Genomic DNA, 27,772 nt, shown 5'->3' on the forward strand with positions numbered 1-27,772 from the left:
GCTCAAAGTGATGGCACTCTTTATTTAATACAATTTTTATTAAAATCTGAAATAAAAAACCTACCGAGTTACACCAACATCCTGCGTTAATAAAAATTGTCTAGTGCTGAAATGCCAAGCTGGCTGTAATAGGAAGTGATGCAGGGCGGCCGCACTTGACAAACACCTTACCTGTCCAATCAAACGCGGGAAAAGGCAGCGACGGATCCATATTAACCAATGAGATTAAGGGTGGGCGTGGTTCCAGCGGGGTTTTTTTTTTTATGACTGAGCGACACCGGTTCAGTGCATCATACTATAACTTCTCCTGAGTGGCGTTCCACGCAGTGGCCTGCGTGACGAATATTGTATATATATATATATATATATATACATATTTCTTTTTTTTAAATTTGAAGACAGAATACAAAAAAACCACCTAGATTGCTCGACAGGATTGAGATGTTACAATTTAGGTCTTCAACAGTGCTGAAGGAGTTGTTTCAATCCAGCATTAAGCGCCCGCTAACAGGTATTTCGGTAAATAAAAGGTCACCAGCGGCGGAAGCCCCTCACCCCTGCCGGAGTCCCGATGTCACACTCGTGTCTAAGTTGAAGACGCGCCATGCCGGACGCGCACCACTTCTGCACACGTCCTCCGCGTGGACCAGGTCGCTGTGCACCAAACCCGAAGGAGCGGTAGGTGCGACAGCGGCGGCGAAGAATGAGGTCGGCCCGGACCCGGCCACGGACAAGTAAGTGCGCTCATCTCACGCGTGCGTTCTTCCGTTCGTCCTTAATCGTGGAAGTGATTAACTGGTGAAAAGAAAGTGGGTGAGGTTGAGCGCGAGACTCGGGGGGTCCGCGTTTGCGGGACACGATTTCAAGCGAGAATTGACCCGCGCACCCGGCGGCTGGATGCGCGCTCCCCCGGGGGAGGCGGAGCTTACCACGTGACCCGCGTGCACGCGCAGCGTAAACACATGTGCGTGGTCTTAGTTTCTCAGCTCAGGAAAAGTATATTATATAGTATATAATGTTCTTTTTGCCTGCTTTAACGTGATTATAACAAATAAACACGAAAAAGAAAGGTTTTCCGTCTTCGACTTAGACTTTAGATTTTCATCCATCGTATTTGTACTTTTATAGACAAGGATATTACTACAGTATAATTCACATACACATTTCTGATTTCCTTCATTTCATTGTACTGTTGTACTAAGTATGTTTGTTCAATGACAATTAAGTTTTTACTTTAACTTTAAACTTAAAATTTCTGTATTCTGATTTCTGTATATAGATTTTGCCCACAGTTTCTACTACACTTTTCTATATATATGTGTATATATGTATATATATATGTATATATATATATACACACACACACACACACACACACACACACACACACACACACACACACACTTTTCTATATATATATATATATGTGTGTGTGTGTGTGTGTGTATATATATATATATATATATAGAGAGAGAGAGAGAGAGAGAGAGAGAGAAAAGCTTATTATTGTATTTTTCTTTTCTGTTTTACCTTGATGCACATCGGGTTTTGCATCTCAAGGGTCCCCCTGAAGTAAAATGTGTGGACGTGCTCGATTTTGATATACTACAATGTCGAGATGATGATCGCCCGCAACGTGCATTGCTAATTAGGCCACACATCGTTTTACCGCTCGCAGGTGACGACGTGCAGCAAGGCCCCGGGTTAATAAAGTTGTAAATGAACACCAGATCCTTATCTTTTGTTGATGGTAAAGTTTCCACAAGTGGGTGGGGGCACATTGGCGTAGGCACAGCGAACCATCGGCTGGCCCAGTCGCTGTAAATGAGTTAATGCGTAACCTCAAGTACTTTTTAATTCACCCAGAGGGGTCTTATTTTGGCATCCCTGTGTTTGTATTAGGGAATGCGTCAGTCGTCTTCTGGTGTATACAGCAAGTCTGTAACCTTTAGAGTCTCACCCTAGGGCCGTCATCAAGCGATAGTCTTTCACCACCTCACAAACAGCCATTTTTTTCCATTTTGACCTACATGCATGACTATGTTGTCCTCTTACCAATGTATCATTACTTAAGCAACTGGGTGTGATAAGAGCTCAGAGTTACTGGATTCAGTCAGTTCCCACTGCACTATTCTATAACTTATTTTTTGTATGGGATTAATAGCAATGGGAAAACAGGGTAGTGAGGGCAGTGGAATATTGGTCCCAATTGAGGCCAGTTGTTATTAAGCCCATGATGACGTTGATGCTGAACAAAGAAACAGCGTAAAGGACCTAGGCGTGCCAGTACTGCAACAACTGGCAACCCAGTTCGATTTCAGTTACTGAGAGATTGGGACGGTTTCATTTCATTACAGTGAAATGATGTTTATTTTTTGGGTGTTCCGCGTAGAGCAGCTCGACGGGTTCAGACGCATTAAAAAAACATGGCCAAGGTGAACCACGGCTGAGTGCCCAGGTTTTTCCACCACTTTACTCCTGCTGGTGGACCGCGGGCGTATGAGGACAGCCAGCGGCGTGAAGCCGCTCAATAGGTTCATAAGCCCTGTGTGAACAAGCCTCTGTCGTCCTAATAGAAACGTATATATTACGAATAAAAAAAGCAGCCATTTTCAACAGTTCTGCTCAGTGGCTTAAAAGCAATAAATTAAGCGATACATATAATACTGCACCATTATTACCATTTTAACAGCGAATTGTGATTTTAATTGCGAATAGCGATTTTGTTCTTGGATATATAATAGCGATAGTGTTGCTATGCCGCCAAGCACGTGGCACATGGCACATGGCATGTGCCGTTACAGGATCTTGTTGAGCTGCGGTCTGGGGCCTATGACTTCATCTCAGCAAAGGGACGTCCTTTTTCCTGTGATGGCTCGGCCAAGTGGTTTCTCTCTGAATCATTTCATGTTTCCTGTGAGCCATTCGTCTCAGTGAGAGTTTAGTCAGCTTCTGTTTATGCCTCTGCAGCCAAGCAGGGTGATCCAGACCTCTGCTTTATGTCAGCGTGCCACTCTGCACGCAGTTCTCCTCTAGCTTGTCTGCTGGAGACTTGAGACTGGGGATCGGGCTCTCGTCCTCCGTCTGCCGGTTTCACTGCTCCTCATCACTAATTCATGCCGGGTACTGGCCTTGTGTCTTCTCTTTTCAACTCACGTTTTGAGGCATCTGTGGGGAATTCATCTGTGGGGATTTCCACAGAGTACCTTTTTAGTTCAGTGTGATACACCCAAATTATTTGGGCTTCATTGCAGCTATTTTCACAGGCTGCAATGAAGCTCAAAACTCATGTGAGACATGTAAACGTGGAAGTTGGCATTGTTGTTGGCATTATCTAGCAGATCTGGCAATTATTTCTTTGCTGCTTGTGTTCCTGGTTTAGCAGTGAATCAGTCACTTTCATAGTGACGCAGTACGGGAATTTGAAAACATGGCCTCAACATCGTGAAAGGTCAACCTGGCAATTCATTGGTTTCAATTCCGCTGTAGCCGTGTGGGAACATTACTGCTGTGGCTGGGGGTCAATTCCACCCCAACTAGACAATAGCTGTACTTATGTGGTTTTTGTTTTATTTGGGACAAAGCTTATTAGTATGATATATGATCACAAAGTAAGAGAACATTTTTGTGAGACGTTCAGAACAAATATACATGAAAATGTACCCAATTTCAAATGTAAAAAACACAGACGCTCATAAATGAGTGAGGTGGATGAGATTAGCAACAAGTAGTGCAAATTATATGACAAATCATTTTTTGAGAATCCTTGGTTATATTTCAGTGCAATCCGATGCAAGAAACACATTTAGTATTTTTGTCTATTAAGCAGGAGAAACTGAAGTATGAAAATTTAAACTGTTTTTTCAGAGTCGCCTCTCTTTACATTCATGTCTGGTATTTTCACTATTGTCATCATCAAAATACACAAAATGTGTCCTCTGCGTTTAACCATCACCCTTGGTGGGCAGTGGGCAGCCATGACAGGCGCCCGGGGACCAGTGTGTGGGGACGGTGATTTACTCAGCGGCACCTTGGTGGCTCGGGATTCGAACCGGCAACCTTCCGATTATGAGGACACTTCCTTACCTGCCAGGTCACCACTGTTCCAGTGTTCATTCCTGTTCCTACAAACTGCCTTTAAACAGACCATTTAGTGTTTGGAAGGACCGGGGGACAGACAGTCATTGAACAGAACTTCTGCTGTAGGGCTTGAGTGATGTCTGATGGTGATGCAGGCTGTAGAACAGTCTTCCCTCAAGAACAACTTCTTTTAAGCTTTGGGGAATTAAAAATAACGTTTTGTGTGGAAAATTGTTTTATTACCAGGGGTTGAGATGCTTCTCAGAATATACAAAACTTGTGATGATCTAGGCTGGTTTGGTAGAATGTGCTCACTTTGCCTCACTATGTATGTTATGCTAGTTGTCCCAGTTGAAATCTAATATCTGCTATCTTACCGCTTAAATGCCAGTTCCTCCCTGTCACTCATGATGAAAGCCAGGTCACCGCCGGTGATTTGTAGCGCTTTACAGCCGAGAGCAGAGGTAGCTGCAGGGACAAAAGCAACAGGCTTACATAAAACCGGCTATTAGCGCATTAACTGGCGTAGGTCTGGCTGCCAGCTCCCTGTCAGGAGTAGGAAGAGGAGAATGGAGGCGGCAGATCATCTCTGTTTTCCTGCCACTAAAGTATCGCCCCGAGGCCTCGTAGACACGTGGGAGAAAAAAATCTCTCCCTTCCCCCTTGGACCACAAAGAGAATGTATGATCCATGCCAGCATGGCAGCTAAACACTGGAGCCATTGTCTTGTTGGGGTCTGTAGGGTGTGTCAGGTCAAACATTGACGAGTCTTATGTAATTAATGCAATTGATGGCACAATGTTTCAACTAGTTATGTTTGCATATCAAGGTGTAGAGAAACCTGGAACCTACCTCAGTATTCTTATAGGGTCCATATCATGAAAATTTCCCTTTGTGAGATTCTTTAAGATTAAGTTCCCCTACATTTACATTTACATTTAAGGCGTTAGGCAGACGGCCTTATCCAGAGCGACTTACAACGTAAGTCCATGTTACCATCAATCAAGTGATCAATAGAATACAACTATAAATACAATCTTTTTATTCACTCTGTTGTAGTTTCTATACATAAGTCGGACAAGAAGAAGGTTACAAGTTAATCTAAATATTTTCTAAAGAGGAAGGTCTTGAGCTGCCGTTTGAAGGTGCTCAGTGACTGAGCTGTTCTGACCTCGAGGGGAAGTTCCTTCCACCACCGAGGGGCCAAGACAGAGAAGAGTCTAGATGAGAGTCTTCCTCGTACCTTCAGAGATGGAGGGACCAGGCGAGCAGTACTGGAGGCTCGGAGTATACGAGGTGCAGTGCGAGGTGTAATAAGGGCTGTGAGGTAGGATGGTGCTACTCCATGTTTGGCTTTGTAGCCATTTTGCATCTGATGAGTGCAGCTACTGGGAGCCAGTGGAGGGAACGTAGCAGTGGGTGGTGTGGGAGAATTTGGGAAGGTTTGGAGGTCGAATGGTACATAGAGGTAGACCAGCTAGAAGGGAGTTGCAGTAGTCCAGTAGTGAGATTACTAAGGACTGAACCAGTATCTGGGTGGCCTGTGTTGACAGATAAGGGCAGATTTGTCTCATATTGTAGAGAAGGAATCTACATGAGCGGGAAAGGTTGCTGATGTGAGTCTAGAAGGAGAGTTGGTTGTCTATTGTTACTCCAAGGTTGCTGTTGGCTGTTGTATAGGGAGAGAGCTGTGAGTTGTCCAGGTAAATAGCAAGATCCTGATGTGGTGAAGAATCTGCTGGAATGAATATTAGTTTTCCCCTTGCCTGTCTATGGTCCTGTAGTGGCTAGAAATGGTGATAGACGGTCGGATGTGGAATTTGTCCCCTTATGTTGTCATATGTGGAAAGGTTACCTCCCCTTTATCACCGATATAATAGCAAAAAAAAACACATATATGTCAGGGGACCTTTAAGGCACAAGGCAAAAAATAGGCTATGGCTGTTCCCGGCAAATTCCTGCTCTTGAGGTCAAGGTTAACTTTATTGTAACCAACAACTGTGTGTAAGTACATACTGAGACTCTGATCGCAGCCCACATAGTACAATGTAGGAGACAGTAAACATTAGACAAAAGACACAAGACAAAACAAAATCTAAAGAATTGCACAGAATTGTTCAGTGCACTTGGTTGATTCTCCACATCAGCCGTCTGGGTCTTTTGATTATATTGGAAAGGGGAAGCAGCAGCAGAGACACGTCACTTTGAGAAGAGGAAGGAGGAACCGTAGTCACATGCGTAGTCGCACACGAGAGCTCAGTTATTCCTTTTATTGGTAGTAGGGAGATCCCTCATGGCTGGTGGGAGAGGAAGGCATGTCATGACTTGGGCTGCAAATGAGGACATGATTTACACCCTGTGAGCCCATAGTTACCTTTAAGCTACTTGAATTAGTATTTCGTAGCTGTCAAATACTCAGGAAGACCAGTTGACACAACTGGTGGTCTCTCAAAGTTGCGTCACAAGGCCATATCCCACAGACACGCACTCTCACACACGGTAGCGGTAGCTGTGTGGAGCCCACGGTGGGAGTCTTTTCAGCCAGACTGGGAGCTGGGCCAGCGGCCCTGTCCAGCAGTCAGTAGTTTAGCAGGTCTGTGTTTGGTTTGTTAATCCAGCAGGAGGCTGAGGGGTTATCGGGCCCTCGCAGCATTCCTGGAATCTCCCGCGGGGCCTGGGCGCTGAGGCCGGCAGATGGAGATGCATTCCCGTGGTGCATCACACCGACTTTCACCTCCGCCATGTCAAACCCAATACACTCAAAAAAATGATTTGTTGGGTTAACTTAATTCAATTATGACACCTATTTCCACACATTTGAATCATGCTATTTGAAACGTAAGGCAGGCAAATAGGACCCTTCATGGTGTGACCAGACCGTCTCACACACACGCAGAGCAGCAGATGATATTATAATGGAATGTCATTTGACCGCATCAAACTGGTGCTGTTTAATTATAGCGTTTGGTAATCAACATTTATCTTTTTGGTTACAGTTCCATAAATACATTGGAATAAACACAGGCACAATTTTAGGCCTTTATTACCTTTATCTTAAAACTCTCTTGTCAAGTGCTGTGGTGTCAAACATTTCTTTGTCCAGCATCTGTACTCCAAAGTGTGGTTGTAACAAAACTACATTGTCCGAATGTAAAAGGTTTGTATTTTTATATTTTTTTATATGCATTGCTGTGCATTGAGAAAGTAATGGCTGGTTGTGTGTGCGTAGCAACTGCACACACAACCAGTCAAAAGTAAGGACAAATCTACTTCACTGAGGCAATGGAGACGGTGGCGGAGCCTTTTCAGGACCGTTGTAAAACCACCGGCATTGTCTAACTTCAGGTGGTTTACAGAAGGGTGTCAAATACTGTCATTACAGCAAACATTCACCTTCAAGAACCTAAAATACGAAACATTTGGATCATTTTTTTTATGTGCAATGCTGAGTTTTGTTTGTGTTTATGTGATATATAGTCACCTTTCATATCTCATATTTTGCTTTCTTTCATTTTCTCCCCATTGTATGGTTTGCTTCATGTGTAAGTACGATTTTATTTCACTTTAACTCACTTTCTCAGCAACTGCTGCTGTTCCTGCGCCTCCCTCTGAATGTGCTTCCTCTTGGTTAAGATTCATATCGAACAGTGACCCAGGCATCACCCAGATACACCACACTGAACCCAAACTCGGCTGATGACCTGATGACCCGGACTGTGTCAATGTTAGAGCACAGTGGTAATCACAGCGGTTAATCATGAACTGAAGGAATATTGGGATGTTAGGTTCAAAGTCAGACTGATAGAGGGCGAGTGACGGTGACTGGGTCAGGCCTTCGCTCGTGTTGTCATTGTCCGAGGCGCTGACTGTCACATGGCTACACGCCACAGGCGCTCCCCGGGAACACTGCCAGCATGGCAGCAGCGTCAAAGCCGCATCTCATTTGGAGAGTTTAATTAACCCTCCAAGGTTAGATTAACTCTTCGAGCCTATAATATGCTGGTCGGAACATACCGTGAACCCTTTAGTGGGAAAAGCTCATTTTGTTTCTCTGGAGCCTCTGCCAGCTGACCTTGGGGGAGTTCATCTTCTCTCAGATTAGAATCCTGTGAGAAACTCTGCCGGAGCGAGGCCATTACACTCCATTTAATCGAACTGTCAATGGGGCTGCGTATTGTCAGGTTTAGGCAGCTTGGGATTCGGTTCATAACAATATATTGCAATACTATATTGCGACCCCCAAAATTGTGCTCAAGAGACAAGCAATGAAGATTTCCCTTCAGTTTGTCTTTTTCTGTGTTGACATGTGGGTGAGACCTGGTGTCAGTGGAAACAATACTTCTTCCTTCTCTGTGGTGCTGGGGTGTAATTTCACATTTTCTGTGCGCTCCTACTAGTTTTACTCTCTTTTATCTCTCAGTGGCAGGTGCCAGTAATGTTGAAATGCCAACATTTCTTCAGCTTCTGTATTCTGCTATTAACATTTCTGCACGTTCAAGGGAAAAGATCAGTTGTCAGTACAAGCATAATTCAAATCTCTGAAATGTCCCCTCTTTTCCAGTACTGGACAGTTGTCACATTAGAAGGCTGAGCTTAAAAACTGATCTGTCGATAATAGCTCATTACTAAAATAATAATTAACCAGCCTAATTATTTTATAATGACTGTTATTCGTATAATTAATCCCATGTTGTACTGGCCAGTCCAGAATCAGTGGAATAATACAGTGACGTCCTGTCCCGTGTCCCTCAGGAGAAGGAAGGCAGGCCTTCTGCCCAGTCTGGAGGACCTGTTATTCTACACCATTGCCGATGGGCAGGAGAAGATCCCCGCTCACAAATTTATCACGGTGCGTAACCCTGCCTTTCTTAGCAACGTGGCTGGATTGTAGCCCCTTGACCCCTCAGACACTCCTCTGTCGCCACAGAACAGAATTCTGTTTTTGTGTGTGTGTGTGTGTGTGTGTGTGTGTGTGTGCACGCGTTGCGCTGCAGTGCGGTGAGTGTTTATTGAGGAAACAGTGTTGGCACTATCGCTAGTGTTGTTTCAGCCACGTTTTGTTATGGCCGGGATATCTTATCTAATTGCTGTATATACACTCAACCCTTTTTGTTTAAACATTGACATTATATTTTCAACTTGTTAGTCTTCCAAGTTATGTTTTGCATTTACACATAGCAGGACACAATCAAAAATGTCCAAAGTTTTGTTTTTTGAGCCCTCAAAATGCACATGGATGATTGTATACTCTTGTTATTAGAACATTATTTGATCATTATTTTTGTATAAATATAATTCCATCTACAGTGTTAAACTAGTTTTTTTCCCGACTTGACTATTGTGGCAGAGATGTTTTTTTATGTTTGTTAATTCCATTTTTTTATGTTATTTTCCTTTGTCATGACCTGAGCAGGCACTAAAATCTACAGGACTGCGGACTGGCGACCCCCGGCTGAAAGAATGTATGGACATGCTGAAAATCACCCTCAAGACCTCCTCAGACGGAGTCATGCTCGACCGACACTTGTTCAAGAAGTAAGCATAAGATCATATTACGTCTTGAAGAAGTTACCTCTGTTCTACTTGGTTGCTACCAAACCGAATTAAATAAAGTATTCTAATGGCGAAATATAATTTCTTATGAGCCCAACCTTACATTGCATTGCAAAAATATCCCTCTGCATGCCCAGTCACTTGCTCTCACTCCAGATATGTGAGTCCTTGAATGTTAGTTGCCCTTACTCTGCTAACCGGTGAAAAAAGATCCTGTTGCTGTCTGCCATACCTTTTAAATTATTGACACTATTGTCTTTCTATTGCCTGTGTAAAGAAAATGCAGCATTAAATAATTGTCAGTGAGACATATTTCGTTAAGCAGAAATGCCACTATGAGGGAGAGAAGTGCTGTTCAAGTAAGAAAAAAATTAATCACAGTATTCATTTCTGGTTTCCTTGTTTATCCCTCCTTCTGTTTGGCTTTCTGTTCTCTCTGGCTGGCATATGTTCGGATGACTTTATTTTTCTGCTGTGATACTCTTGTCTTATACGTTTGTAATTTTGCATTTGCCCAGTAAAACATTCACAGGCTCTTTAGATACCCAGAGGACCACAAATATTTTGATCATATAATTCAAAAAGCTAAAACTAGCTTTTTGTTTAGTAATAATGTAGTATTAATTTGGTTGAAAAGTGATATAGTCGCTAAAATTTATCAATTAATCAATCAAAAATGAATTAAATCTAATTACTAGAATATTACATATGATCTTCAATAGTCAACATTTGTTTAGCTTTTTAGCTTTAGCCCTTAAATTTGTTTTTTTTTTTTAACAAATTGCCTTTTCACAATAATAACCATATTCCCAATTTACTATGCAGTAGTACACTGACACTAGAACATTTTCTAAAAATGATTTAAACTTGAACGTGGTCTAATAATCTAAGCAAGGCTAAGGCCTCAAAGACACTGTAGAAGTACCAGGCTTTTCTATGTTTTTGTTAGTGTAATGCAACCCTATCTGTTCATACATTCACACCCCCTTGCTCTTTCTGCCACACATAGAATTTAGAGCTGATCTGAATTTGGCCCGAGTCAGGAGGTGCACCAGGCCGTGGGAGGAGGGTGACAGGTCCTCTGATGTGCGTACATCAAAAGCCTGGCCTCGCACCCACCATATATCATCTGTACCGACGCTACTCAGACTCTCCCACAACGATCCATCATGGTGCTGCTCTATTTTTACAGCTTGTCCGATAGACCCCAAGCTCCGCTTGTTTCATGCGGCCTCATTCCAGCACTCCTGTCTCGGTTACTGCAGGGGTTGTTGCTGATGTTCCTGTTGATGTAGTAGAGGACGAGAAGAAGGTTTGTGTTAAGTTTTCCAACTTGTGGAGATTGTATGACTTATTAAGTTCAGAGACGAGTGGCTGTTTGGAGATATACCTCACCTGAGGACCATTTCCCCTTCCATGAAAGGGCCATTTGCCAAGTTTCTGGACGTTTCTGGTTTGTCATTGATAATTCTGAGGCAATAAAGATACGCTTATCTCTTTTTACAACTCATGGTTTTTTTAGCAGAGGCATTTTAGTGCTGTCTTCTGTAGTTCCTTCCCAAGTCTGCTGATGTACCTGTTCATGTTGCTGATGTTGCAGTGTAATGGAAGGGCTTTAGGGGTCAGTGAGTATCCTGTGACTGTCCCTTTCAGTGCTTTCGCCTATTCTCTTTTCTCCTTTTACCTGCTTTTGGAAACGAAAATGAATTCAGGTACTCATGGTAGATACACTTGCAAGAATCACAATTGACCTTTTATCATTTACCTTTGTTAACCTTATCTTATTACATCTGTGGAATTCCCCAACCTTCCTTCTCTATAATATCTACTCTTTTCCAGACTGGCATCCAGGCAGGGAAGGTGTTCTCCATGTTGTTGTGATACGTTCTAAAAACTCTATCTGCCGCCCCATTCCAGATCTCTCCTTTCTTTTCAGGTGTGTTCAGAGCAACATTGTGCTGCTCACCCAAGCCTTCCGCAAGAAGTTTGTCATCCCAGATTTCCAGCCATTTGCCTCCCATGTCGATGAGCTTTATGAGAGTGCCAAAAAGCTGTCTGGGGGACAGGTGGGTGTTATTTTCTCACATGAAGGCCTTATTTCCCAATGCGAAGGTAGTGATTGCTTTGTTTGGGCTTATTTGTCTTCCTCAGGTTGCTGACTACATTCCCCAACTTGCCAAATTCAGTCCTGACTTGTGGAGCGTGGCCCTTTGCACAGTGGATGGACAGAGGTACATTGGTATTTATTTCATTTCTGATTTAGTAAATGTTTAAGAAAAGAAAATAAGGAGCATTATATTCATTATAATTATATAATTATAATACGTAGCATTATATTAATTATTGAAAAAATACAATTAATTATGGAGAAACTGGAACTTAATTATAGAGAACCAGGTGGAAAACAAAAACCAGGGTTTATGTAACAAAATGGGGAAAATCACACTCAGGTGCATTTGTGTGTGGGTGTGTCTGCCAGCAATCTGTGTTAACTTGTCCAACTGGTATAGATGCAGCATATCTTATATCACAATCAGTGATGAGTGACTGTTTGGCAATACACCTCACATGAGAACCGTTTCCCCTGAAATGAAAGGGCCATTTGCCAAGTTTCTGGGCATTTCTGATTTGTCATTGATGGGTTGTAAGCAATAAAGATACGCTTATCTATTTTTATAACTGGTTGCTTCTTCTGTACTTCCTTCCCAAGACTGAAAAGCCTAGAGATGAATGAGGTGTACTTGATGGGAAATGGTTGTATGGGGGGCCTTTGCACCCTCAACTATGATGTTCTTTTCTGATGTATTGGGCTTTCTAGGCTTTCAGCCTAATACATTGGGCTGTTTAAATCACACTCTGCTTCTTTGACAAGTATGCTCTGATTTTAAAGCTCTCTATCAAAACTACAGTTTTTGTCATGCTGATGTTAAAAATATAAAATATTGTATTACTGAAAATATTAATAATGTAAACTATAAACCAAAACTCCTGAAGACATTTTTATGGAGCGGGGGTAGGCTTTTCTCATAAGGTGGCAGCAGTGGCCGCAGCACCAGGCGTTCTTAATAAATTGGCTGAAAGACCAGGAGTTGCTAATAAAGAAGCCTGGTTTGTGATTGTGTTGTAGGATAGGGTTCATGCACGTTCATTGGAACAAGTGCTGAAAAAGGGGCATAGATGCCAAAACAACCGGTGTTTGTGGTCAGGTACAACCTGCAATAAGTGCCGAAAAAGGGACTATAATAAAAAAATGAAGAAATAATTCAACTTTTTTCCACCATTGACATATTTTTCTTTCTAATATTGTGTGTGGTGTGAAAGTCAGATATGTCAGATAAGTCAGAAATCATGCGTCTCGGCAAGGGGCATGCTGGGCTCCTGCAGTCCTGACCTGGCCATTATTACCATCAACAGGCACACAGTAGGCGACACCAAGGTGCCGTTCTGCCTGCAGTCGTGCGTGAAGCCTCTGAAGTACGCCATCGCCGTGCACGATCACGGCACTGAGTACGTGCACCACTTCATCGGCAAAGAGCCCAGTGGCTTACGCTTCAACAAGCTCTTCCTGAACGATGACGGTGAGGATTAGCGCGGCGACGTGCACAGACACTTGTTACAGCCAGACATCATCCCCACTACACAATATGGAGCATACACTGAGAATCCATGCCTGATGGGGTCATGTATAATTTAGAATGTTCTATTTGTAGGCTTTAGTGCAGTATTGATAATCTTTTGGATTTAATAAAAAAAAAAAAATAAATAAATAAAAGGAACTGGTCACTCAAAAACCATTTAAGTCATTTTCTGTTGCGATGGCAACATGGTGCACTTTTAATAGATGCCGAATCCTTCTTTACAGCCAGGGTGATGTGTCACCTGATTTACATGGCAAATGTAGTCCCTGCAGGGCGTATCTCTCATCCCATCTATGGAAGTATGTCTATTCCATTGACCAGGAATAATATCCTGTTGTTGACTGATCCTACGTGAAGGAGTTGGTGTGAAGCAAATATTGATGCATGTCAGCATCCATTTGGTGTCCTTCCATTAGTAGCTGCAGGACTGGTTCTTTAGGTTCAGGCCCAAGTCTGAGGAAATTTAGAAAATTTCAACATAGCAGTGCTTAACGTAGCTGAAGAACACTTTGCTGCCATGTGCTTCTGTCTGAAAACACTGAAACATAAAAGTCTTACATCTACAATGTACTTACTATTTCACATGTCAGCGAGTTCACGTCTTAGGAGGGCTCAACGTGTTTTGAATGTTGATTTTTCATTTTTGTTCTAGATAAACCCCATAACCCAATGGTCAATGCCGGTGCTATTGTGTGTACGTCCCTGATAAAGGTAAGGACATTTTAAATTTGCCTGGCCTAACAATTGCACTTGCAAGCATTGGGCTTCATGCAAGCACTGAACCCTATATCAGACAGAGGTCAATTTTTTTTTAAATGCGAGTTAGGGCCTGTTTTCCAGAGATAAACGTCTGTGGCTTAGGGGCGAACTGATGCGAACCTGCAGTCAGGTTGGCAGTTGAGTTAAAAAAAATTTGCCAAATTACCAATAAGATGGGAAGCTGCAGAGTCATCTCATAGCAACGCTGTTGTTTCTTGTCTGAAATGGCTGAAGAATAGGGAGTACAGTGCAGAAGTGTGTCAGTGTTGTTTGTGCGCAATTGCAGAGTGCATTGTAGGAGGCTGTATCGAAGACAAAACCCTCAACTGGACACGTATGTTGATGCACGTTGTCTTTTCACTGGATAATCAACTGAAATCCTCTGAAACTGTGTTCTAAGTCCACATGTAACTCCTCACATCAGGGGTTCCTACCCCATGCTTGAATAAGCCATCCAACGTCGGTATCATTTCTGTCATTTCATGTCTTTTTTTAGAGGAGAAAATTCATTTATTCATCCCAGGATCTTTCTTTACTGCCTTCTCCAACCTGTAATTAACTAGCATACAACTTCTAAGTGAAGGTGTTTTCCTGAAATATGGATGTAGCGCTCACTGTTCATACTGGAAGATTAATTACATCACAACTTCCTGTACGTGTTCAGGAAGTGGCTCATCAACGGGCTGAGATGTAGTGGGACTTTCTTCTATAAAACACACATTTACTCACTCATCATCATCACAAACAGTACAGCTACAATAACTGTAGGAAAATTCTGGAATGGATATAAAAAAATGTGTAATTTGTGTGATATTTTCCATAGGCGCTGCTTGAGTCCACATCATCCATTGTGTTTGAATTGTATCACTGTTGTACAGTGTTGTACGGTTTTACTGTGTGAATGATTGTATTCATTCATTTTATTCCCTGAGTGCAGTGTGTTCAGTAGAGTAGAGCTGTTTCTGTGAGGTGTCTTACATTTTTTTATGTCTGCTTACGACGCAAACCCTGAACTTGTACATGAAACCATGCAAATATGGCAATGAAGGCTTTGTGTGTGCTGTTTTTATGTTGTTGCATATCTTGCAGAATTAGGATCTGTGGGGTTTTTTGACCAATGTCAATGACGTTGGTAATTTTGCTTTTCCACTTTCTCCTCCCTGCCCCCATGGAACTTAGCCTGGACATGAACTGATCCGCTTTCGTAAACTCGACCCGCCACAAGTCAGAAACGTTACTGCGGTTTCCCCAACACGTTAAGATACAGACGTCAACATGTGCTGCGTTTTCTGATGCATCAGCCATGTCTTTGGTCCGTCAAGCAGTTGGTGCGCACAGACAAAACAACCTGCGCTGAACTGAAGTAACCGGCCACCGACTTCACTCTCCGTAATGAGTATTGATCCCCGGGGCCGTCCAGACGACACATGTCCTGCTGGCCTCTGTGCACGTGCCGACCCGACCTTGTGCACTTTCGGAAAACACACACCTCTTACACGCGTCAGCACACAACCATTACGCATGTAAACACCGGTCAGTGTTATGTCCACCAGACCCCCTTCCACCTTACCCATCAGCAAACATGCATCTAACCCAAAGTGTATGCTGGTTGAAACATGTTTTTATTTTATTTTTTTGTGGTAACCTCTGAACCACCTCCCTTGCCACCCGTAGAAAATGCACTTAACCAGTTTAACGCAAACCGAAGCAGTGTTTACACAGTTTTCCATCCATTTCTCGGACGGTGTAGTTCATCTGACCATTTTTCATGTAGCTATTATGATAGAGCTATTTTTTTTATGCTTCTTGTCTAACAAATCCAGTTGCTCTGTTCTCTCTCTCTTTCTGAAAAGTTTAGCCAATTTAGTTCATCTCCTTGTGACACTTCCTTTAAAGTCCATTTTACAGTTTTGTGAAATGTATTTTTTTGACATGAATTAATTTCTCTTTCTGCTCTCTTCTTGTCTTTCAGCAAGGCGCAAGCAATGCTGAGAAGTTTGATTATGTAAGTGTCTTTGATTTTTATAAAAATGAAAGAAACAAAAGTGAAATCTGGTCGTTACACGGACACACATCTGGTTGATCACAGGTTATGAACTTCCTGAACAAGATGGCCGGAAATGAGTATGTCGGTTTCAGCAACGCCACGTAAGTAGAGCTGCTGCCGCTACGCACCACTTCCTATTCATTGCCATTGTTTATCAATGAATGTCATAAATGCATAATGTGCCGGTTCTTAAATAATGAATCATCTTTACATAATTAAAGCAGAAGACAGAATACTTGATCTAAAATATGCTTTCAATTGGCTTATAAGACAGTAGTTGAAGACCTCTGAGAGGAATCACATGTAAGTGTTGTTGCATGTTGATGCTGCTTACTGGTTGCGGTTTCAATCGTCTCAGATTCCAGTCAGAGCGGGAGTCAGGAGACAGGAACTTTGCCATTGGCTACTACATGAAAGAAAAAAAGGTCGGCGCTCAGCATACTTACATGTTAATGAACTCTTTTAGATTGCACTGTTCACTGTGCAAAAAAAGGAATCGTTCATAACAACATTCAAAATAAATCAAATGTATTTTAATGAATTAATTTTAGAATGTAGTGAATAAAGAGTTAATTAACAAAAGTGCTTTTTGTTTTGTGCAGTGCTTTCCGGAGGGCACAGACATGACGTCCATCCTGGACTTCTATTTCCAGGTATGTGAGCAGACTTGCTGCCTTTTGTTCACTGTTTGTCTTTGACCTGAGCTCATATGTCAGTGTCTCCTCTTTAGATGTCCAGGTCTTGGTTTTCTTTCCAGACAATAATGTACATCAGATCAACAGTCACAGAATTACAGAGCAAATTGTTATAAAGTTGAAATGCTGGTCATGTGACAATAACAATGAAATATATCATGTAATGTTGACTAAATATGGTATACAAGTTAAAAATTTGATTAAAAACTAGACTCTTCATTTTTGTTGACAAAAACAAGACATGAATTTAATTGCTATATTATATAGCGGTTTGTGTTTCCTGTGTCTCCCATCGAGTTGCACAGAAAAATGTCATTTCCACAGTATGCAATCGCATTAATTCGATTTCCGGATACTTCTGTTGGGTGAGCAGATGGCTGGGAGAAAATGACAGTGATCTTTGGACACACTTTCTTTACAATGAAGTAGAAAAGAAAATAGAATGTGGGATCGAAAAACATGGAACAAATCAGAACGTCTTTCGTTTCTGGAATGGATGTAGTGTATTATTGAGTCTATAAGGTAACAATAAGATAATAATAAGATAAATTTGCTTTAATTATGAAATGGTTTTGACAAAAAGAAAATGTTGTTTTTGTCTGTTCTGCTATGTACTTGTGCTATACTGACTGGATTAAAAAGAACTGCATTGCTAAGAAAAAGAGACTAAAATAGTCTCAGTTTTCATTGACTAAAATTGGACTAAAATGTCATCAGTTTTTAAGAAACAGACAACATATTATTCAATTTTATTTAGCAACTAAACATTTGATATTTAGTTTACTTCCAGTTTCTGAAATCTGATACCACCCACATCTGCATGGAAAGAATGTAAAACACAAACCCTTGTACATGCAGGTTACCACAGTTAACATGGCCACCAGTTCATATGTAATAACACCAAGCATATGACAATACATGACACACCCCTACCATCTAGTGAAGTAGTGGTCACATGGCCAGTGGGACACTTGATATCAACTAAAATGAGAAATGGCAGAGGAAGGCGGCCTGAATGCTGCTGTACCAGTTGATCTATGTAGTCTGCTGACTGTCCACTGTTTGCTCCCATGAGGCCCATGGCTCAGCAGGAATGTGTAACCTGATCGCCACACTGCTGCCCCACCACCAAGTGGGGGAGATGAGTCCTCATTTGCCTCCGTGGCCAGTAATATCACTGATGACTGCTACTTTAGGACTCTACGTTAGTGCCAAGATCTTATCTCTAATGTGTATTTTTATTAATGTCGTGCCTATGTGTATAATAACCAAGAAAGCAGACATTAGCTATTGTGTTACCTGATTTAATAACATACAATAATCAAAGTATGCGGTGTTGATTTTGATGCATCTGCTTAGATTTGATTTTGGAATTTTTTTGTCCCCCAGCTGTGCTCCATCGAGGTAACATGTGAGAGCGCCAGTGTCATGGCGGCTACTCTGGCCAACGGAGGCTTCTGTCCAATCACAGGGGAGCGTGTGTTGAGCCCAGAGGCTGTAAGGAATACGCTAAGCCTCATGCACTCCTGTGGCATGTATGACTTCTCTGGACAGTTTGCTTTCCACGTGAGTCTGAATGCACTTGGCCCGCCACCTGAGCCTCTGTCACATATAATGCCAATTCAGTTTGGTGCTGCCCCCCATGTCCGGCATACCACCCAGTAAATCATATTTTCATGGCTCCACCCACAAGCACCACTCACACACTTACTCACCCATGATTATCTTAAGTGTACCTTCAGAATAACACCATGTTGTTCCGCTCACATTAGGATTAATTTTTAGGAAATTAAGTGGATTTCTACTACAATTCTACTACATCGAAATTCTCAAAGTCAGACCAGCACACCCAAATAAATATGACTAGAAGTGGAGCTTCTCCTGCATGTATACGTTCAGTTGGAAACAATTTGCGCTCTGAACACACTCCATTTACATTTCTGATATATCAAACGGCCTTATCCAGAGAGTCACTCAGAGGGACACAATGCTAGTAAGTGGGATACGAATCTGTGACTGCATTTGGATAACACCATCACCACAAGGGATGGCGTGTACAGCGTATTTGAAATATTCAGACCCGGAAAGCTGTCCAATTCACTGGAAGACGTGATATCAATTTGCCAAAAGGTTTGTGTGATGTTTTGGTCTGTGAAGTAATAGGTCAACCAGAAAAAAAAACACAATAATAACATGCGAACCACCACCTTTTGTAGCGCCATCATTAAATAAATCGTTGCCCATTCACCAGTACAAGGACAGTGGTCTTGTTAAATGGCCATGAAGCTATCTGTGGAAACCTACTGTGTGTGTGTGTATGTGTGTTTGTTGGGCTGCTTCACACACCTGGCCTCACCATTCTCTGCTGAAACAGATCATTCAAAGACAAGTGTTGAAAAGGCAGAAGATGGCAAGCCTTACTGTCTGTTCCTGTACTGCCTCACCTGTTTCTCAAAGGCTTCCTTTTCCCTTTTCTGTCTCTCAGGTGGGCTTGCCAGCCAAGTCTGGCGTTTCAGGGGGCATCCTTTTGGTTGTACCCAATGTGATGGGTGTAATGTGCTGGTCTCCACCGCTGGACAAGTTGGGCAACAGTGTTCGGGGCATACAGTTCTGCACCGTAAGTTTAAAAACCGTAAATTGTAGTGAAACCCTGCCCCTCCCAGGTCATAACTCCGAGCCCCACTTGCATCCTGTTACAGCCATCTGGTTTTTACAGCTTGGTTTTTTTGGACAGTATTGAGGAAGTTCAGTCTTGAGGAAGCATGTTTTCTAGCACTTGAGATAGACCCAGAGTCTCTCTCTCTCTCTCAGTCTGGAGAAGTTTATGCTAATCTCTGGCAGTGGCTGCAGATTGTATGATTTGTGACTCACGGCGTGACTCAGAGAGCTGGAGTCAGACCCATCTGCAGCATCACGTTTAATTCTTCAGCACTGCAGCAAATTCCTGACAGCACTGAGAAAGTAGCTATCGCTCTCACTCAGTCACAGACAGCCAGGGTGAGAGAGAGAGAGAGAGAGAGAGAGAGGACTTTCTTACTAGAAAACATTGGAAATAATGTCTACATTAGCACATTATTTAGCCAGAAAGGCTCAAACTATTGTTTGTCAGGTGTGTGTTTAATATATTGACATTCAGCATGCATGACTGAAGAGTCGCTGTGATGGTTTGGACAAGTTGCTTGGTGGTTATTTATATATATATATAATATCCTCCATGCTCACATAAAAGGCTCTGTGCCTCACAAATTAAGAAAGAAATTAGTCTTAGTGAGTCTTAGTGAGAATAATTATTGCCATGTTTATTGGCCATAATAAGACATTGAGATACTAGTCCTCTATTGTTTCTGCTCTCCCCATTAAAAAAGTAATATGGGTCTCTCACATATCTTTCTCTTACATACCTCATAATTGGATAAAGTCAGAGTAGACACCGGTCTTTAATAAGGTTTAAAAACCGAAACCCATGTTTTCCTGGCTTTTCTTCTATTGCTTGTTTGTCTTTGTCCCACGGGCACAACATTCATGGTCTGTGGTTAAATAAAAACCTGCCCGTTATTTATCATATTTCTAACGTCAACAGTCACAAGGCTGATTAAAATTCACAAATCTCTCATCCGTGGAATCCACATTAACATCAGCACGTTGGCCATTCCATGTTCTCCATGTCACAGGGAATGGTGAACGTCTGTATGACGTTCAGATTAATCATGGAAATTTCAGTTCCACCAAGACTCCTAAACCAAATTACAATGTAGTCAATGTAGTTGACTGATAAGGTATTTGTCTTGTGTAATTGACAGGTCAATTCAGTTTCTTCTAATCCCATGCAATGCATTTGGCAACTATGTTTCCTAATAGTGTAAATAGAATAAAGATACAGGGCCACTGATTACTGACGACAAACACGTATTTACTGTTTCAGGACCTGGTGTCCTTGTTCAACTTTCACAATTACGACAACCTGAGACACTTCGCCAAGAAACTCGATCCACGACGGGAGGGTGGTGATCAGCGGGTGAGTGCCCTTTTTACATTTCTCCATCTGCTCCCAATAGTGGTCACTGTGTGCCCCCACAGATGCCCTACACGGGGTGCATTATGAGTGGCGGCTGGTGGCCTCGTGTCTGCCCTAGCTGTGTGTTTAGAATGTGAGTGTATGACACCCACAGCTTGATGCAGCTTGGGTTTGGCAGGGGTGACACAGGGCACTCCACAAGTCGTTCCAGAAGAAAGGTTCTTGTTTGCTGTTTTGCTTTTCACTGGAAGATATCTGCCACCTAGAGGATGACAGTGGTGCTGCACTCAAGCTTGGCCCCCATGCTATGCATTTGCCCACACATTTCGTTTTGACTGGAAGTGCCCATTCTTCAACTTGACCGGTCTTGCCTAGTGCAAGCTACTGATGATGGCAACAATACATACATATTTGAGGGTTGAGGTTTTGCAAACATTTCAGAAGTTCACTTTACCATTGCCAAATTTTCATCCTAAGCACTAAACTTAGCCACACAGTGACAAAGTTAGCATCATCAGTCAATTAACATGATTCTATTAGAAGAAATAATCCATAATAATTCTTTGCAACATGCATAACAACACCAGATCATTGTGTCCATGGTCTCTCCAGGCTTACTGTTATTGTACAGGACATTGATCATTAATTTCTGATTTGCTATAGAAATACAAGTGCAGTAGATTACTTTCTTAACCAGACATAGTCAAAATGACATTACTATATGATCTAAATTTATGAATGGACTTTTACGGCAGTACTAGTAGTAGAGTGTAAATTTTATTATAAGTAGTGTGAAGCATAATGCAGAAACAGTCCTGTTACACAGACTTTCCCATGATATATGCAGTATTAATTGACTTTTATAGTAGTGGTGTAGTGCTGGTGTTTTCTTATATTGTACCTAGAGCTTAATGTGAGAACACTGCTGTTATACAGTAATTTTCAATTAAAAACAACTTTGATTCTAGACAGTTACTAACTGCAAAATGAAATGTGGAGGCAAATGTCCTAAGTGGTACCCATCCGTGTGCATTGTTTTTAGATGCCCAGTATTCTTTTGTACTTGTCCTGTTTGAGCTGTATTTAAACAGACAACTGCTGATCCTTCAATCCTAGAGGATAGACAAACTAACGTGTTGTCCGTGTTGCTTAAAACAGCAGCACATCTTCGGACCCATGGATTACGAGAGCCTGCAGCAGGAGCTGGCTCTCAAAGACACTCTGTGGAAAAAGGTCTCGCCTACAGAGTCCAATGAGGACTGCTCCACCACTGTAGTCTATAGGATGGAGAGTATGGGCGAACGCAACTAACAGAACATCCACTCTGTTCGTATCACAATTAAATGTATCGTTATTATATATTATAAAAGTCAATATTTATTATACGTGCCGCTTGATGGATTGTATCTGTAAACAGATTCCTGACATGAGTTACTGTGTTTCTATTGCTTTTCTCTGGATTAATGTGAAGGCCTTCCTGCCATTGGTGTAAGCTTCAGACAGTCCCCTAGAGGGGACTTGGTTACTGTTTTCTGGTTTATATTAATGTTCTGAAACCAAAGCAAGAGATTTGTATTTTTTGTGCTCAGTGACCTGGTTGTTCTGTAGAATGCATATGCATTGCCTCATGTTTTAAAAAGAACATTGTTTGTTCTAAGGTTCTACTTCAGGGGTCTCAAACTCCTCAGCAGAGGGGATAAATGAGAACAAGCCCCAAAATGTTCAGGTATGGAATTTGGCACCACTAGTTGCACTCAACCCAGCATCCCCCCCAAAAAACAACACTTGTCTTTTCCTGGATCTCTGCATCTCTTTACCTCTCAGCTATACTTTAAACCTCATCAAGAGGGGCAGTGGTGGCCTAGCGGTTAAGGAAGCGGCCCTGTAATCAGAAGGTTGCCGGTTCGAATCCCGATCCGCTGAGGTGCCACTGAGCAAAGCACCGTCCCCACACACTGCTCCCCGGGCGCCTGTCATGGCTGCCCACTACTCACTAAGGATGATGGGTTAAATGCAGAGGACAAATTTCACTGTGTGCACCGTGTGCTGTGCTGCTGTGTATCACAAGTGACAATCTCTTCACTTTAAGAACATTCACCAATAATTAGACATATACCTTGGTTGCAACCACATGTCGAGGTTTTCCTACCCACGCATTTCCCTTGAATTGAAAGAATTGGGATTGGAAAAAAGTTCTGAAGATTTTGAAGGCACCTTCCTAATGTTCAGCATCAGCTTCAGAAACAGCGTCAGGGATCAGAACTTCACCAGCGTTCCCTTTATTTCCAAAGGAAATCTGCCCTCTACAGATGAGGTCCATTTGCACATGTGTTTAACCTGAGAGGCCTTAAACATTCATCCTGGTTTAGTGTAATTTCTGCCAATGTAACACGCTCATTTCCAGCCATACTGGAATTTAAGGTCATTTCAGTTGGAACCTGTATATCATCTTCTTTCTGTTATTTTCACAATGTTATGAGGTCAACTCTTCAAAATATCATAAATCTGGATGTATAATGTTTGTCAGTTTATCAGCACACATTCAAAAGCTTTTTTTGTTGTTCTTTTCATCAGGAGGGGGTCTGTAGATGTAAAACTTGTATTAATTATATTATTATTATTATTATTATTATTATTACTTGTGTTCAGTCTGGATCTTGCTGCTACTCATGCAGGTAAAAACGCTTAAAGTTTTTGGTCAAATATTTTGAACGTCGTGGTTTGGCATGACACTAATGAGATGTGTGATTTATTGGCTGAATCCACGTTTTTTGAATGCAGTACCAGTGTGCTCACACTTACTAATGTACCAGTTCTCCAGCATTCTGAGCATTTCTCCATCATCCCGTTGAGCTGTTTCATTGACATGCTTTCTAATTATGCTGTTTTCTCTGGGTTGTGTTTGTGTGTTTGTTGTCATTTTCTTGTCTCATCTCTGTTTTATTTGGTTATTTCAGTATTGTAGCATGGTTTCAACTTGACTTTCATTTGTAAAAGAATTTAATATTAGCTTTAAACAGCAAGATATGAGCCTCGTTTTTCTGTATTGTTTGTGGTTTTTTTTTTTTTCCAAATTCAGCTTTGAGAAATGATTAAACTGTATTATTATTAAACAGCTTTATGATTAAGTGTGTGAATTGATTCTAAAAAGATGACTGATGCCAATAAAGACTTAATAAAGAGATTCCAAGTGTCACGGCCCAATTAAATGGTTAAGAAAACATTTGTTTTTGCCAGTGTTTTACATTTTTATTTAGCATATCTGAATATCTGTATTCTTCAGGTGTTGTTATGACCTGAACCTGAGCCTATGAACATTATCAAATAAAGGCTGATAATAACATTTGTTGTTGTTTTTATTTAATAATTACATTCAATAAAGAAATTTAATTTATCATTGTATTTTTTTGTTATATGATGATTAATTTGATTCTGAACCTTAAACATTCCTCATATTTTATTTAGTTAAATTTTTGCCAGCATTTTATTTTTGTTAGTATGCAGTCCAGCAAGACCAATTCAATATCAGAATTATTATGATATTATGAGGTTCGCATCTCCAGAACACGTTTCTCTATCTGACTGGCAGTGGAACTGGGAGACTTTGTAGAACAGAAAACTAGGGACCACTCTGTACTGGGTCCCCTCTGTTGTTTTTGCGACTTGACCTTGCTCTCCCTTCCATTGTCACCTGCAGGCTAGGTAACTGGATCTCAGCAGCGGTGTGTGTTTGTCTGTGTGAGCCTGTTGGCATTTGGTCTGGTGTAGTAGTCTTCTGCATTCTTCTCTTTTTTTTTTAAAATCTAGGTTCATGTGGCTGACCTGTGTTCACACTGGAGTTTCAGTTGGATTGTGAGACTTGGTTTGTCTAGCCATCTCCTTCTTTCTGTTGTTTGTGAATGCTGACCTGACTCTCCTTGTTCTGGAGTTGTGCAGCCTTTTTCTAGCTAATATATAATCCATGAACCTTTTTTTCCTCCTCTATTACTTCCATCATTACATATTCTGATGGAGGTCGAGAGAGCAATTTTGAGACTTTTGTGTTAATCATTTGACTGTTCTGACATAATTATGGTCTTTATATAACAGCCTGCAACAGAAAATGTTCTCCTTCCCTCCCTCCCCCACCCACACACACAAATGACCGTGATATTTTTTTAGGTTGACTTCAGCCTGCATGAGAAAGTGCTGTTTCCCATGTCAGTTCGTCCTGTTTGCATTTTATTAACCATTAAGAAGCTGTTCCTCCACAATTTTTTTAAACAGTGCCTTTTTAGTTTTTTATATTTTTATACACTTCTTCATTCATGGTTTTCTTTCTAACTGAAACACAATGCATATTTAAAATAAATCAATTATTCAACATTAACCACTCTTTAGTGTTGTCTTTATGCAGACATTAAATTTTTTTTATTATACAATAAATATGTTTTTCCTGCAATAACACAACACAATCTCTCAAAATCATGAATTCATGAGCGTAATACGGACATTTAATTCTTGCAGACTCCTTATGCATCATCCTGTACTGCACGACTTACTGATTTTTCAGATGGAGGTGATAGTTTAACAATATTCAGCCCCCCAACCCCCTTCAACCCATGGACATCTTTGAACTGTGGATCTGTCTCTGCTTACAGGTGAAGTCTGTCATAAACCTCCTGTTTGCCGCCTACAGTGGTGATGTGTCTGCACTGAGAAGGTACCATGCAGCTTTTAACTTTCATAATCGCAGCCCATTTGTTTAAACCCAGTAATCTGGTGTCCCTGAGCAGGTCGCCAATCAGACTGTTGCTGTAGATAATAACATTCATCTAATAAATAAATGAAAATGTTCCTGTCAAATATGTTGATTCAATGTCCTGCAGGTTGGCACTATCTTCCATGGACATGGAGCAGAGGGACTATGACTCCAGGACAGCTCTCCATGTAGCAGCAGCAGAAGGTATGTTCAACTCAAACAAAATGAAATGTTGTTTTTTTTTGACAGATCGGGGTATCGTAACCAATGGTTTAGCAATACACACTGTCACCCTAGTTTTGCAATATTTAATGTTCAGTTCATGAGGTGTTTATCTAAAAAAGTTACATAGGTCAGGTGACAGCAGCTTTTATCAATTTGTTATATCGCAGACAGCACCGAATTTGTTCATTCGGAGTGTAATATTTCACATTCATTGGCCAGATGTCTCACTGGCATGTGATGTTTGCATGTGAAGGACATTTTGTATAACATGCTTGCAAATGTGCTTCATTTGATTCTTTCAGTTTGGTCTGTCATGCCCTCTGGAGGGACTTTAATTTCTCTCAGCCAAGGACTATGTCATGTGCATACTGCCCTGGAGTTGCATAATATTTCCATCCAACGTTTGCATATATTATAGGACACACTGAGGTGATTCGTTTCCTGCTTGAGGCGTGCAAGGTGAATCCAGTGCCCAGGGACAGGTACACACCTCAGTCTAGCAGCGCCTCTTTTTTTTTTACCCAACATCTTTTTCCAAGTCATCACGTCTATCTTTTGATTTAGATGGGGAAACACTCCATTGGATGAAGCAATGCACTTCGGCCATCATGATGTTGTGACGCTCCTGCAGCCGTACCACAACAAGTACAGTCCACAAGACACCAGTTCTACTACCTAGACAGCAGATCTCGACCCGGAAGGCATGCTGTAAGACTCCAGGCCAGGAGGGGCAGACAGATTTTACTGTTGGGTTAAAATGTTTTTAGAGGTCATGTACTGCTGTCACTGTCTTTTTTTCTTCTTGTTTGAGATATTAGGGGCACTATTTATGAATGTGTGCATGGGGCTTGAGTAAGAGTAAGATCAGACACACCTCAGGATTTATATTTGCACATGTTGATTAGCGCAGGTTTTTATTTGTTCAAGTAAAAGTGAAGTGATTGTCATTGTGAAACACTGCAGCACAGCACATGGTGACACAGCAAAATGTGTCCTCTGCTTTTAACCATCACCCTTGGTGAGAAGTGGGCAGCCATGACAGAGGCCCGGGGAGCAGTGTGTGGGGACGGTACTTTGCTCGATTCGAACCGCAACCTTCTGATTACGGGGCCACTTCCTTAACTGCTAAGTCACTGCCCTCATTGCTGTAGGCTCATACCATTTCAATAAAAAGTGTTTTCTGGGTGACAGGAATAATTAAACGGCAACAAAAAGGGAAGTTAGTTTCTGTAAAGTAGGTTTTTGTAAATCCTGAGGAAACCTCTGACTGTACACTAGCGGACAAGCCCCGTGCTTGTTGCACAGTAGTTTGCATTGGGCACCATAGTGCCTAAAGTCTTTTTTTTCACCCAGATGTTGAAGTAGATCCTGATCTTGAAGCAATATAATTAATACGCACATATAGTACAGTACTGTACGTCTACTCTGAAGCAGTCTTTTGGAGCATTTATTGCACTGATGCTTCGAACAGACAACTTTAGGGACAAATGGTCTGCCACGTGAGGCCCTTGCCTGACCGTTGATATTAAAATGTATGTGAAATGTTACCTATTCTAATTTCTTCATAATTTGCCAACCTTTGCCTTGTTATTCTGCTTGCAAATGTATGCTTTTCATACACTACATATTTATGTAAAGATTACAAAATGAATGTTTTGAAACTGTAAGACCTTGCCATTGTGAAATAATGTGGAAATTGCTTTAAATTGGATAGAAGCTCTGGAAAAGAGTGCTGATTGTGAATTACTTACTCTAGCAGCCGCCAAAGGTATGTCTGACCACTCTAATCACTGTGTCACTCTAGAATGTGTGATGGAAATACGGTTCTGATCTGGGCGTAGGTGTTGGACCTCCTCTCGGTTCAGATTAGATTAGCTCTGAATCTGTAGTAGAATCTGTTTCCCTTTAAATTTGTGCTCATTAAAGGAAGTACACATGTGTGGATTGATGACTTTTTAAAATAACGCTTGGGCATCACTTACATTTAAAAAATGAATTCTGCAGCAGAATATCACATTT

General features: G+C 41.5%; 1 protein-coding gene across 2 annotated transcripts; it reads left to right on the forward strand.

Annotated features, from left to right (window-relative positions):
• The first annotated feature begins 281 nt into the window (after positions 1-281).
• On the forward strand, positions 282-27,691 carry glsb (glutaminase b). Of its 2 annotated transcripts, XM_028990817.1 has the most exons (18): positions 442-734; positions 8,833-8,929; positions 9,494-9,615; positions 11,570-11,699; positions 11,785-11,864; positions 13,048-13,211; positions 13,924-13,982; positions 16,003-16,035; positions 16,120-16,178; positions 16,436-16,502; positions 16,680-16,730; positions 18,162-18,338; positions 19,258-19,389; positions 20,695-20,787; positions 25,428-25,489; positions 25,656-25,732; positions 26,172-26,235; positions 26,318-27,691. In XM_028990817.1, exons 1-18 carry the CDS (start codon positions 442-444, stop codon positions 26,430-26,432), a joined length of 1,875 nt encoding a protein of 624 aa, XP_028846650.1. In that variant the 3' UTR covers positions 26,433-27,691. The 2 variants fall into 2 exon arrangements, with proteins under 2 accessions (XP_028846651.1, XP_028846650.1); XM_028990818.1 differs by lacking the exons at positions 25,428-25,489; positions 25,656-25,732; positions 26,172-26,235; positions 26,318-27,691 and adding an exon at positions 21,946-22,752 and having other exon boundaries at positions 282-734.
• Positions 27,692-27,772: the final 81 nt, after the last annotated feature.

Source organism: Denticeps clupeoides, chromosome 9, assembly GCF_900700375.1.
Source record: "Denticeps clupeoides chromosome 9, fDenClu1.1, whole genome shotgun sequence".
Taxonomy (NCBI): Eukaryota; Metazoa; Chordata; class Actinopteri; order Clupeiformes; family Denticipitidae; genus Denticeps; species Denticeps clupeoides.